General features: G+C 37.6%; 1 protein-coding gene across 2 annotated transcripts; it reads right to left on the bottom strand.

The window, feature by feature from the left end:
• Window positions 1–104: 104 nt before the first annotated feature.
• On the bottom strand, window positions 105–11,136 carry LOC147566595 (DNAJ heat shock N-terminal domain-containing protein). 2 transcript variants are annotated; one of them, XR_015230511.1, is made up of 21 exons: window positions 10,573–11,136; window positions 10,406–10,475; window positions 9,883–9,925; window positions 8,577–8,654; window positions 8,385–8,469; window positions 8,208–8,290; window positions 7,544–7,601; window positions 6,492–6,602; window positions 5,905–5,962; window positions 5,634–5,730; window positions 5,223–5,258; window positions 4,244–4,380; window positions 3,911–3,981; window positions 3,748–3,801; window positions 2,516–2,658; window positions 2,155–2,298; window positions 1,489–1,725; window positions 1,329–1,388; window positions 690–995; window positions 325–560; window positions 105–283 (listed from the first exon to the last, which is right to left on the bottom strand). XR_015230511.1 is itself a non-coding variant. In XM_086653087.1 (20 exons), exons 1-20 carry the CDS (start codon window positions 10,694–10,696, stop codon window positions 432–434), a joined length of 2,124 nt encoding a protein of 707 aa, XP_086509213.1. In that variant the 5' UTR covers window positions 10,697–11,087; the 3' UTR covers window positions 175–431. The 2 variants fall into 2 exon arrangements, 1 of the variants encoding a protein (XP_086509213.1); XM_086653087.1 differs by having other exon boundaries at window positions 175–560; window positions 10,573–11,087.
• Between the last annotated feature and the right edge of the window lie 3,243 nt (window positions 11,137–14,379).

Here is a 14,379-nt window from a genome sequence, read left to right as displayed (position 1 = left end):
ATTTTGCAATACTTGTACAATTTATTGTAAATCTTTTGCAAACAATTGTAAACTTCTTGCAAATAGTTGCAAATAATTAAAATACTAAGTAAGAGAGATGAAGGCTATAACAAATGTTCTTTTTAGAGAATGAACATAAGAACCCAAGTAGGAAGAACGAACACGAAGAACGTATTTACAGAGCTTAAAATACCGCTTCTCCTGAAAGATTTTATGTATTCTTTACTTTCTCTTTTTTACTTTCAAAATTCGTTATTCAATATCAAAGTCCGAAAATCAAATACTAACATTACTGCTAATTAGGATCTCAATAGTCGATTTTACACTAACATTATTTGCTAAGAAACGAACCCTCGAGATTTGTTTGATTATGTCCAATTCCATGCAAGTGAGAGGTTCGAGTTTTTCCTTTTTGTTGATTAAATCACCTATCAAGAATCCGAATCTGAAGGTAACAATTGATATGCATCCTTAGGTTCATCATCTGTTATGGAAGGAGGAGGTGGATCTTTCTTTGATGCTTTTCTTCTACGAGTTCTCTTTTCTCGACTGGCTTTTTCCTGAAAATTTATTTCATGTGCATTAGAGACCAAAAAGGATCAAACCTTTCGTCACTCTCCTTCGACATTAAAACATTAATGATAAACCCTCTATGAAGGTAATAAACCAATAGAAGTTAGACCTCTTACCTCAGTGGTCGGCTGGCTTGATTCACTTGTCTGAGTTGATTCACGTGTCTGAGTTGGCTGATTTCTCTGGCCTGTTTGATTCGCTTGGCTCGGCTGACTCCTCTGAAACCAGATGCTACCAAAAGATATGGCTGCTGCTAGGAGCAAGAACGGACCAAGCCTTGGATCTCTGGTACGGTCATGTAAATTTGTTATGAATCCTTGAACCCTTTGTTTCAGTCCATGTCTCGTAGATAAAACTCTTTCAGTGCCTCTTGACCAGATAGGGGTTGAGTCCTCAGGAATGAGATCAGGACTCTTCATCCTCTACAAGAAGATCAAAACATTATTAAACGAAATTAGAAAAAAAACACAGAAGAACTGAAATTGTTGAAAGCAGAATAGAAGCAAGTATATAATGAGAATACAAAAGCTCAATTCAATAAACAATCAGTTAAAAGAGAAACCTAAGAAATTATGAAATCTTAATATTTTATTTTCATAACCCGGAGAAGTGTGGCGCTGCTCTCTAAAGGAGCCCTCTATTGGACCATTACTAAACTCGTTAGTCAACTACGGCATGCACATGCTCCTCTCTAAATAATGTGGCCAGATAGTATAATATATTGAACCCTGTAAATGATGATAATGAAAACTTACAAAGAAAGGGAGCTCTGTAGAGTCGCCATCCTTCACAATTTTAGAGACCCATTCGATGATCTGCAAAGTGAAATTTATATTAATACGATTTCCATAAGGGTGGTTACAACTTACTAGCATCTCAAACTACCCAGTATATGTAATAAACAGAATTTCATACCTGTGGAACGTCCCCTGAACCGTTGTTATACGTAGCAACAAGCTGTGAGGCAAGATCCTCGTCGTCCTCTTGCAACGAATCCCATATGCTTTTAGGTTTTTTCTTAGTTTTGGTTTCAACCTTGGTAGAATTTCTCTTGTAACGAACGATAAATAGTTGTGGTACATCTATTATATCTCTCCTTGGTCCACAAGTTTCAAAGCTGGTCTCTGAATGTAGATAGAAGAAACAGTATTTCTGGATGAAATAGTTCCGTGTTAGAGCACAGGCAATAAAAAATGATGTATATAAGGCTAAGGTTATTTCAGAAAATCAAAAGGAAATGCAAGAGAGAACTTTAACTCTAATGAATTGCAGAAATGGTTTATATTTTTGAAATGTAGATGCAAAATGGTAAATCTTTTCCATCTCATTAGGCCCTTAGCGTTGTGCCGTTGCCTCACCTGGGATGTGGTCCCTAATGAACAATGTTGGCTTGAAACAAAATTACAGTCAATTAGATGCTTATAGGCTTAGAATTGATTATGGAAATTTCATATTACAAAGCCCGTAATTAATATAAATATTAAGTAATACGGTTTTTTTATTTAAAAGTTTTGGACTAGTAGTAAAAATTAAAACAATTTCTTGCATTTTTGCTATTGAAACAAATCGCATAAGACTTACTTGTTGAGCTTCTCCATCAAGCCAAGCAAATGTCAATCGCTTTTCTTTTAATGCAGCAGCAGCTGGAAGTGCTGACGTGTTATCCGTATCATCAGCATTTGACTTGTCATTATTCGATAACATATCTTGAACCCTGACCATGGTCTATGAAAATGTGCAATTAGTTAAAGATCGTATGAGGCAGTTAATATAACTATCAGCCCTAAAAAGACTAGAGCATAAAATGATAGAGTGTAGAAGAAATTTGGATCATTCAAAAAAGGAAACAAAGTAAAAACAGTGAGAATAATAAAGTTTAATGGAAAGAAAATCATGGCATATAAATAATTTATTAACCACATTTAGGTAAAAGATAACTTACTTCACGCATTTTGTTGAGTTCTAAACTTGGTCTTCCTGCAAGAATCACACAGTACCAGGTCATTGCCTCATAACCTGCACGAGAATACCCTCGTGCATCACAACCCAACTCCATGGATGTTATGCTCCTTAGTTGAGGAAGACCTAACAGAAACAAATGAGGGTTTAAGATATTGATCCCCTTTAGTTCGAATATAGGATTTCTTTTAACAGAAAAACTTCTCAAGCAATTAATCCGAAACATGGTAAAACATACTGTTGCCAAGGATAAACCCATAGCTACAGAAAGAGGCAAAGATCTCTTAAACTGCAAATTCTAAGTTCAGAGATTCTTTATGTAAACATGAACTCTATTAGGTGCATGCAGTATTTACTTTGTTAAAAGACTAAATTCAATATCTCGAAGTGCCAACAACTGCTTGGCCTGTTGGTTGTGCATCTACTCCGAAAACCCAGACGTCATGGTGGAGGGAGAATCCATCATTTATTTTGTGTCAAGGTATATGAATAAAGTAAAGATATGAATGGGTTTTCATGCCTGTAGGATAGTCTTAAGGGTCTTTGTATGGCCTTTAGGGTCCAAGATGTCTTCGATGATGGTAGTTATAGAGCTTATTCAAATTCATGTATTTATTCGTGATGTATCAATGCCATATTGAATGTAATGACTCTTGGAGTCCATGCCAAAAAAAAAAAAAATTATCTGGAAGCATCATTGTCTACCTTCTTTAGAAAATCCACAACCACCTCCTCAAGAATTGATCTTACGAAGGTATTGCTTGGTGTACATATTTTATAGAAAATTAGGGAACTAAATCAACATGACAGCTAATTCCAACCATCTATTATCGTCATTCAGTTCTATGTGGCATAGAAGAAGTTCATGTGGGGTTGTAGTCCAAATAAAAGAACTTCTCAATCTTTATTATGAGATAAAGGTTATGTATCAGAGAAGAAACCTTATCCTTAAGGTGATTGTGACTTCACAATTTGGCCAGGGGGATAAGCTAATTTTCTAAGCAAGAAGGTAACCCCATAGTTGTCTATAGTCTATGCATCTAACTATGTTTAACAATGAAAGCATCTCAATCCTCCGCCTAAAAAGGAGAGTTTCACGAGGCACTCAAAACATGAAGTATGTCTCTAGAGTGAAAGGGCGATAGTAGACAGAACTGCTAAGGTCTCAAACTGACTGTCTAATTTAGCAACAAGATACTAATAATATTAGCTTACCATGCTGCTTATTTTGTTCCATGATATTTAAAAACGATGAACTATTGACAGCTCCTGCAAGGACAGAAGAGTTAGCAAGTCAAATGAAAAGGAAACTTGCACATTGAACTTTAAGAAACAAAAATAGAGAATCTAAAAACAAACAGAAAGGAAACAAACATACCATGGAAGACAACAGGTTTCACACCCGGATCCTTCATAAACACTAACGCTGGGGCAGAGTCCACCTCAAACCTGTTCTCAATGATAAAACGGGCAGTTATAAGTCATCTATATCAGGAATACCGTAACAGTAAACAATGATGATAAGTTCAGACACATATTGAACAATTTTTCCAACAACACCATTGTATGCTACACGTAATAACTTGTACCGGGAAGAACGGGGAGCAAATACCGAGATGAAATAAGGTAACCATAATGTGCTTATTTATTGCTTTTAACTTATTTAGGTTTTTGCTATAGCACTTTTAACTCTTTGAGAGTTTATACATACGTGTTCCACCAGATGGAAGATTCCTCCTCTTTCCATAGAACAGATGCAAATGAAGCATAGGTCCAATAATCTTTTGCAGCTTGACGCAAATATGGAGGAGCGCGCTCTCCTGTCTTTGAGAAGTAAAGAACCTTTACCTATTGACACGTGTAACCAATAAGCAATATCTAAAATTGAAAAACCAAATAAAAAGTTGACTAGCAAATGTAAAGCTCATGTTATCTAGTGCCAAGATCACCATTGGCATGTGGTATCATATTGATAATAAAAATGAAATCCAGAAAAACCAATATAAAGTATTCTTTTATAAACAAGTCTGCTAAGTGGAATGCGCTGAAAATTTATAGATTATGTTACCAAGAGAGTGACAGACTTAGTTACCATAGTTGATGTTTCAAAGAAAAGTTCAATTCTTACTCCCTAAGAAAGTTCTCTATTTCACAAGTTCTTAGTAACATATCAACAGGCCGATAGGTCGAAACTCTTGATAGTTGCCAGTATCATTCCATCTTTGGTTTTAAGCAGGCTACCTTAAATCTTAGGGATCCGAAGAAAACAAGATTCTTTTCAGATGGAAGATAGCTTATCTCCTCACATATAGACTTATAGTATAGATTGCTAATCTCAATCAGTGATCTAAGATTGAGTCATGGATTCAACTTCTCCTGCAATGTCTTAGGCGATAAATGGAAGAGTAAGGTCACCGGCTTATAACTGCAGTATCACTAGATTCACTACCCGAAAGCAGAAACTAAAATTGTAACTACGTTCAGCACTTCAGCTGCATATATTCAGACAAACAGAAAGTACAAATTATAAAGCAGGCTAAATAACACGGATGAATGCAGGGGAGGTTGCAAGAGAGTCCATCTACTAGTAGTTCCCAGTTAATCATGATAAACCTTTTTCAGCTGTGTATTGTACTTGAAAAAAAAGAAAAATCTCTAGCAACATGTGAATCTGAAAAAAACAAGTTTACCTTATGATGGCCACTTTTCGCAATAAAGTGCTGTCCCTGAAATTGAAATAGAAATTTCTAATGATTTCATTAGAAAGAGAAGATAAACAGTAACTAAATGCATGGTAAGTTTTTAACACAATAGACTACGGTAACATGGTAACCACATACTTATGTGCTTAAAGACTCCGATTATTTTATTAGTTTCTAATTTTCTGAAGGTAGTTGATAACAGACCAATCGGGGACCCTCAACATTGTCTGAAATGATGATATGTTGATTAAGATGGCTCTAGGTCCGAACATGAAATTTATGTGGATGCAGTCCAGATAAATAAGGACAGACCGAACATCTAGCTTAGAATGATTATGAGAAACTTCAGGAAAAGAAAACTAAGAATGCCCTTCAAACTTCAAAGGTTCCATGAATTACCAGGGACTCCTTTGTGTAGTACAAAATCCGTGGTAAACCAAGTATGCTTGTTGCAAACCAATCAGTAACTCCGTCCACCGAGAGATCCCCTTGGTACCTAGAAGAATTAATGTGAGAAATAGAAGCTGTAGTTTTCCATGCACACAGGAGGCGTGAAAAACGCATTTCTTGTAGACTTGTACTAACAAAATAGAAAGACGAGCACTTCTAGGTTCTGCGCGCGTGATCAACTTGTGATTTGCTTCACTTAGCTAATAATTGGGGAACTCACCTGACAAGACATTCTGAACTTCTACAACCTGGCGGCAATGCAACAAGTGAAGGGAGACCTGTAAACGTGATTAGAAGTCAAGAAACACGAGAATCAGAAAGAAGGATTAAGAACTTACAGAAAGGATTTTAAAAATGGAAGGGGACTCTAAGAAAATGAAGTAAGGAGATAGAATATGAAAAACGACTGCATTACACTGTCTGAGTAACAAACAGTTCACAAGTGATGTTACACGTTTCATTCCCCACTTGTATGTAATGGAGAAGTATTTATTTTTTGTACAGTTGTAAAATAAGCAATAGTTAGCTTCCCAAACATCAGGCAAGAATCTGAGTAACCCTTAAAATTCAGAAGTAAACTTAGATAAGCTAATATTTATCCTCTCATCTCTGACATCAAGAAGCCAATTTACTTGCTAATTGCTACATCAAATCTGAGAAGTGTAATGTTTGCATGAATCTCAGATCCTACTATACAGTATCGTAACATATACCAAAGAAAGCCTCCAGTCCATCGTATATTCGAGCAAGTTTCTAATTGAAACTTGAAAGCAAGCAGTAGTGTAGTTAAGCTGGAAAAGATAATACCATTTCTGAAGAAGGGTTGTCCTGTCGACATCCTTTCTGCAAGGAACATTGAAACCCGAACTTCACCAAGTTCAACCATACCGGTGCTAGCGACCCCATCCAATATACTAGCTGGATTCAAACATGTGTTAATATTGGCTTTTCAGTACTGACTCAGTGCACATAAAAATAGATAAAACAAAATGGAATTAATCCAACAAGCATGAACACAGGCAAGAAATTAAACTGCTCCATAGTAAGACTTGTGCAGACAACACATTGACCTGAATAGTTTATCGCATGATGGCACTCTACATCCGGTGTTTAAGAGGGATAATTTTATAGAATCAGGTTTTTGACAAGTATGGTAGTTTATACAGAGGAATAACAGCATGCTTAAGATATAACGTTCGCCACAGAAAATTCAACAAGTATATTTTTCACATATGGAAGAACCTGATAAACAGATTTGAACATCTCTGCGCATTAACAAGTTGAATAGTGTGCTCCTAAAGGACCTAAACTAGTACTTCGTTAGTTCGTTAAACTCGCCATATTTAATTAAACCAGAATGTACTCAATATCATTAGAATGAGTAAGTTTAAGAGGTGGTTTTAAATATAAGAAAATGAAAATGCGTGCCAAATCCACCCAAGTAACGAAACTCAGTTGACTTTCATTTCAAGTTGGAATTATTATGGTAATTTGAATGAACGTTTGCAGCTTTTATTTCACAGGAAGGTCAAGTCTGTGCAGAAAAATGAAGAAGCTCAATTGCTCAATGCCATAACAGAAAGTTAAAGCACTTCATAACAAAGTGGAGCAATTGCAGAAGAAATGCGCAAGAGAATGCCCCAGTTTATTTTGAAGTCATCTATATAAATTTTATAACAATGCGAACAAGAAAAAGAAGTATGCATGACGCTGTTGTTTGCACGATAAAAATTGCGTCAAGATTTGCACAGGGGGAGAAATAGAACATGCATATAAAGTGAATACAAAAAATAAACCCTTCACAATGTGACAACAGTTAAGTTCCATAAAGTAACAAGCTGATAGTAGAGGAAACATACAGATTCTTTTCCAGTTACTTGAGAATTGCGCAGAGTGGTTGCTCCCAGATGAATAAATCTGATCACATATCATAGGCACAAGTTCAAAAAGGTCGAGATAATGGCAATCTTTTCGTTAATTATCTAAAGAAACTAACAGTGACTAATCATGCGATAGAGATGTAGGACAAGCATATTGCAGACACCATTCATGGTGAATTGGCGATCATAGAGTCAAAAACAGTCCACGAATATACCTTAGAGTTTGGACAACATTTTTTTCCGATTACAGTAGATTAGTAGAACCTCTAACAAGTATTTGACTACATTTGAAGTTTGAAAGTCTTGGACAATCATGTCTTACTATTTGTAGGAGATCTGAGTTTCCATTTTAAGAACATATCTGGCATCTGAGCAACCAATATAGGAAATAGCCCAGATAAGGTGCACATGCAATCAACAACTAATAATAGTACTCTGTTTTTAATATCTTGAAAAGGTACTCATATTAAGGCCAAACTTATGCATTTCATTGCCGACAACCCTTGGCTGGAGGGCTCACAAAATATGTTTCTATCCTCCAGGTATTGGGTTCGAGGCTTCACGGGTTTCATATTCCCTTGAGAACACTGACCAATACCAAAAAAACTTATGCATTTTACCGTAGTTGATGAAATGAGTATACCTGAATTAGCCAAGCCTTGCTGCTGCCAATTGTAGTTTGGAATTCTTCAGTACTGAGAACATTGAAAGCATGGTCCGGAATATCTAAGGGAAAAAAACATGGTTATTCATGGGTTAACTTATCGTTTATAAAAAATTATATGTAACAGAAAAAAAATTCAAGGAATTGTTGCCCAACCAGTGGATGAAGCAGCAAGTAGTGGAACTGGTACTTCTGAAAATGTTTTCTCAGCATATTTCTCTTTAAGCTTCTCCAACATATGCTACAGTAACAAGTCAGCATATTCAAATTCTACAAGGAAACTATGAAAACTGATACCATGTAAAGCGAAGAAACATACTGGTCCTGCATAGACACCTAAGTACTTACAAGCTGTTCATCAATGCCAAACATATCATAGTCTCTTTTCCATAGTGAATCTGTTAGCAGCTCAAAGGCATAGCGGATCTGTAGAGGACTCAGCATAAATAAAATTGTACAACTATGAGTAGTGAATCTACTGGTAACAGACAAAAGAACAATGTTAAAATGGGAAAATGATGAGATACGAAAGTTTCATGTGTAAGGCACTTGAACCCACATTGATTAAAAAGACCTTCAATACCTGGATTATAACATAACACCTTGTCTTACATTTCGGCTATGCCTTTTGGGTGAGTTTGACACCTCAATTGGCCAGGTTAGGTAGCTTGGGGAAGCAGATTCATGCCAAGGAAAAACCTTGTCCCATGTGAGCACTAAGCCAGTGCACCTGGATGGCACCCAAATCAAGGAAAATATGGCTAGTATTGAAACAGGTGGTACATCAAACGGTATCGAGACCCTAGGACGCTCTCTCTAAGTGGTGGTGGATGATGAAATGTAAGTAAGCACTTAGTCCCGCATCGACTAAGAGACCTTCAAGACCTAGGTTACAACATAACACCTTGTCTTACATACCAGATAGGCCTTTTGGGTAAGTCCGGTGTCTCGATCGGCCAGGTGGGGAGGCCAGGAGTGGTCTAAAGCAGGCTCATGCGAAGGAAAAACCTTGCACATGTGGAAATAGGCCAGAGGGCCTGGATGGTGCCTAAATCAAGGACAATATGACAGTTATTGAGACAGGTATTACATCAGAAAACCCCGCAATATGTAACATTGAAGAACTACTGCTCCTGCTGCTGCTACCGCCAGGTCTTCAACTAATATATACTTATGTTTGTAATGTTGGCGGCTCAGTTTTCCTCATTATTCACAGATTTTATCCTAACACTTACTGTCAAGAAATTGTCCAAGTTCATCTCAATACAGACTTTATCCACGAAATCAGTAGTTTTATTTTTCTGACTATTCTATCTAGCAACCAAGAATATAATGTCTAGGTCATCTCCGCTCATTTCCAATTGGTTTTGAGTTGTAACATGGTATCTGAGCTAGGGTCACGCGTGATAGGCTTAAAATTAAAAGCCACGCGTGCTCCATGTCACCCAAAAAAAACACGTGTTAGGCTAACCACGCCACAAGTGAGGGAGCGTGTGAGAATAGTCCCACATGGGAGAAGGGCTATCTGGCAACCAAGAATACAATGTCTAGGTCCTCTCTGCTCATTGTCAATTGGTTTCGAGTTGGACGACCACAAACTTAACAATAACTTGTTACAAAGACATTGGTTACAATATAAATTATGAATTCTAACCTTAATAAAATTAGCTGCCGTGACGGCTCCTTCGCCTGAATTCCTGTAATGTTCAATCATCCCAATTCAGCAAGTAAGTGTACAGAGTCCGTCCTAACTATCAGTCAGCAGTAACAACAACACACTTATGATTGCCAATTGATCAGTTTAACATATCCCACTCGGTGCCATATATGTGTCTTTACTCCTATTTGACTCGTAGACAGTCGAAACTAATGTTAGCTGAAAACTGTTCGGACGATTTTCTATTCAATTTATGCCAAAATAAATGTTTAGATTCTACTGAAACCTAGTCTTCGATCTCAATTGTTAAAATCACAATTGAATCTAGTTGAAACTTAACTAGATACACAACTTTCAATTTGAGTAACTATCTACGGATTTCTCTTCTCAACTTCTCAAAAACTTTTTCCTTCTTTATTTTTACGATAGGCCAAAAAGTTCTTCTCAATTATTCAATAAGCAATGAGATATATATGAAACTATAAACAAAACAGAGAATCGATTGCTAAAGAATCATCACCATTTTGACGAAAGCTTCTCGTAGGCGTCAGTGACTTCTTCAATAGAACTGTAACGCTTGATTCCAAGAACTAAAAACACAAACAAAATCAAATAACAATATTAGTATACAGCAAAGAAAACCTAATTTATAGAATGGTATTGAGAAACAGAAGAAGGTAAATTCACCGTCGTAATGTGAAGGAGGGAAAGAAGTAGGAATAATGAAAAGCTGGAAAAACACAGCTAGGAGAAAGAGAAGTAGTGGAACTGAATAGGCTTTGAGAAGAGAAGCCATTGAAGAAGTTGCCATTGTTTATGAAACCCTAATTATGCTTTTCATTCAAAGATATAAAGGGGAAGGAGATCCGGATCGGACTGTGATTGCGCGCTAGATTTTTACATGAACACGAGAAAGGAAAGGAAAGGAAAGGTGGCCCACAAAATCAGTAAGCGAGTAAACAAACTCGCTCTGCCGAATGCTGACCGTTGGAAGTGCTCTACTGCTGTCTTAAGGGAAGTTACTGTGAAAATTCAGACCCACGAATGATCAAACCGTGAGGGAGAGAGAGATAGCCGAGTGAGAGATAGTAGAGATGGCTCTTCGTAAAATATTTCTTATACTTATATACAAAGAGAAATCCTAATTCCTAATACTATACAAACTAGGATACATCACTTTACACGTATTTATACACAAATACAAATCCTAATGCTATACAAACTAGGATACATACTAATAGAAATCCTAATGCTATACAAACTAGGATACATACAAAATATATATGATAGTTATCTAATAACTATCCTAAAACCCTAAAGCTAACCGACGGGATCGGTGAGATCCAGCCGGGTCGGGTAGCCCATACGGCTACCCATAATACTACCCCCCAAGTTGGAGCAGGAATGGTAATTAGGCCCATCTTGTGAATATTTTTGTTTAATGCTTCAGCTCCAAGCGGCTTCGTAAGTATGTCTGTGAGTTTATCGGAAGTCGACGTATATTGAGGGAGAATAAGATTAGATTTAATTTTCTCACGAACTAAGTGACACTCAATCTCGATATGTTTGGTACGTTCATGAAATACCGGATTATCAGTAATATGCAAAGCTGCTTTATTGTCACAATGCACATGCATTGGATCAGGACGTGGAATCCCGGAATCATGTAGAAGAGACTTCAACCATTGAAGTTCACAAGTCAAAGTGGCCAAAACCCTATACTCGGTCTCAGCGGAAGAGCGAGCAACTGTATGTTGCTTTTTAGATTTCCAAGATAAGGGGCTAGATCCTAACATGGTAAAATAGCCCGTAGTAGAACGATGGGTGGAAGGACAACTAGCCCTATCAGAATCATAATACATGTAGATCAGAAGGGAACTAGAAGCGAAGAGGAAGAACCCTTTTCCAATAGAGCCATTCAGATAGCGAAGAATGAGATGAGCCGTATTTAAATGAACTTACGTTGGGGATTGTAAAATAGCCCTTAATGGGCTTAGTCTGCCCGGCCCACACCCCTTTTATGGGTGGCCAGGGCTCTCCCCTTAAGGGATTCCCTTGTTGGCCCAAAAAGTTGGTTTTTGCTCCTTTTCGGGCTTCCCTTTCGAGCCCGATTCTTTTTTATCTTTTAAGCACTATTAGACTAGATCACATCCATCTATATGCTAGTTCCCAGCAGTCAATTCTCACTGCTCAAGTTATCATTCTTATGTGTAATCCGTTGTAGAATCTGGTCTATGTTAGCCGCGGATAACCAAAGTGATCCGACAATCGTAAACGGCTTCTAACTAAGCATTGTGTCTCCTAATTGAACCGGATTGATTGATCCTCTAAATAAGGTCATCATTATTCTATGAGTCAAATCGTACGCATTGCCATCTTGGTCGAAGGACATTCCTTCGGAAGGATATACCTTCAGACCTTAAGGATATATATCCTTCATGGAGGTAGCAGGGTGTTGCTGGTCCAGGAGTGTGTTTAAGAAATTAAACTACTACTGGGTCATAGAAGAACGACACCCCTTGGTTGCTCGAGTTGGATACCGAACCTACAATAGGGTTCGGTCGATTCTTAGGCGGGTACCCATAGAGCTTGTAGCAGGTGGACATGTGATGACCGTGAACCCGACAATGGTCACAGTAGGGTCGCGGTCGTTTAGTTCGTTGTTTATCGGCGCGGTTCATGCGATCGGAACGAGATGAATCAAATCATGAAACCGCATGAGCAGCACCCTCGATTTCTTGAGTAGTTCTAAGAATGATATTTTGTTGAGTTTCATCTTGTTTCACAAGACTATGAATTTTTAACAAGGATGGAAACAGATCCACTAATAAAATTTGGCTACGAATAACCGAGAATCGATCATGGAGTTCTTGAAGAAACTCCATAGCTCGGTCTTGATTAGTTTAATCGAGAAGAGACTTTCCTTGTCCACAAAGAAAAGGATTAATAATCAAGAGACATTGTAGTTCGTCTTGAAGTGATTTGAGCTTCGTAAAATAAGTTGATGTAGGGAATTACATGTCTCTAAGACTACCTTAATCATCTAACTAGTATTGGTAGCGGAATCTCAAACATCTAATGTTTAACACTAAGTTATCCAGGATCATATACATGAACTAATAATGAACTAGAAGGAAGAAGAATAACTTCATTCGTTTTCCCACGAACTAAATTCCGACCAGTATTCGGAAGATAAAGAGCTTCAAGTGTAGCTCCTCTACTTGAGACACCGAATGTATAACTTGAACTCCCTTCTTTCAGTCAGCTAGGACCTTCTTGAAGGTTGAGATGAAGAACACCTTCTTCTAGACTTGTTGATAGAATGGGAAACTTTTTCTCTAAAATCCTCTCTCCAATAGGTGTGTGAAGAGAGTGATTTTCTTCCTGAGAAAATTCTAAACCTTTTCTGAACTCTGAACTGGTTCTTATATAGGCATTACCTTAGTAGTGTCCTACTCAAATAAGGATTCCTAAAAGTCCCCAACAAAAGATAAGCATCGGTTAGAGTCCCATCTAACTAGGAATTCTAATTAGGGCTAAAACCCTAATTAGGTTTATCCACTAATGTGGTCGGCCAGACTAGCCTTTAACGGGCTTAGTCTGCCCGGGCGATGTCCCTCTTATGGCCGTCCAGGGATCTCCCTTTAAGGGGTTTCCCTTGTTGGCCCAAAAGTGGGTTTTTGCTCTTTTTCGGGCTTCCCTTTCGAGACCGATTGTTTTCTATCTTTTAAGCACTATTATACTGGATCATATCAATCTATATGCTAGTTCCCATCAGTCTATTCTCACTGTTCAAGTTACCATTCTTATGTGTAACCCGTTGTAGGATCCGGTCTATGTTAGCCGCGGATAACCAAAGTGATCCGACAATAGTAAGTGGGTTCTAGCTAAGCATTACGACTCCTAATTGAACCGGATTGATTAATCTTCCTAATAAGGTCATCATTATCCTATGAGCCAAATCGTACGCATTGCCATCTTGGTCGAAGGATATTCCTTCGGAAGGATATACCTTCAGACTTTTAAGGATGTATATCTTTCAGTTGAAACATCAAGACCTTCTTGTTTTAAAGAAGACATAGCACGCTTCAATTGAAAAATATTAGGTACATTAGTTTAGTGAAACCGTTCATATAGATTTCGCCATATATTAGCGGCGGTTTCATCATAGAGACTCACGAATGTCCGAGAATTCACTAGCAAACTAGCTACTAAGTCGTTACCACGACCCCAAGCATGTAAGTCAAAAGAAGTTGATGGTTTTGGGACTGTACCGTCAACAAAACCAAATTTATCCTTGACACCCACGAGACCAAGAGACATGGTTATCTCCACTTAAGAATTGAGTGATTAAGATAGTAGCCGGAGAATCTGAGTGATGAACATAAAAAACTGGAGTGGAACCAGTAGTAGTCTGAGTAGGAATAGTTTCAGAAGAATGATCAAAAGAAGAAGCCATGCGAAGTTCATACCCACGTATGATAAACCGTGAGG

Source organism: Eschscholzia californica, unplaced genomic scaffold, assembly GCF_041429995.1.
Source record: "Eschscholzia californica isolate CP2 unplaced genomic scaffold, dmEscCali1.0.p SCAF_1, whole genome shotgun sequence".
NCBI classification, from domain to species: domain Eukaryota; kingdom Viridiplantae; phylum Streptophyta; class Magnoliopsida; order Ranunculales; family Papaveraceae; genus Eschscholzia; species Eschscholzia californica.
Note: the sequence above shows the minus strand (reverse complement) of the source record. Positions and strands in the feature narration are given on the sequence as shown.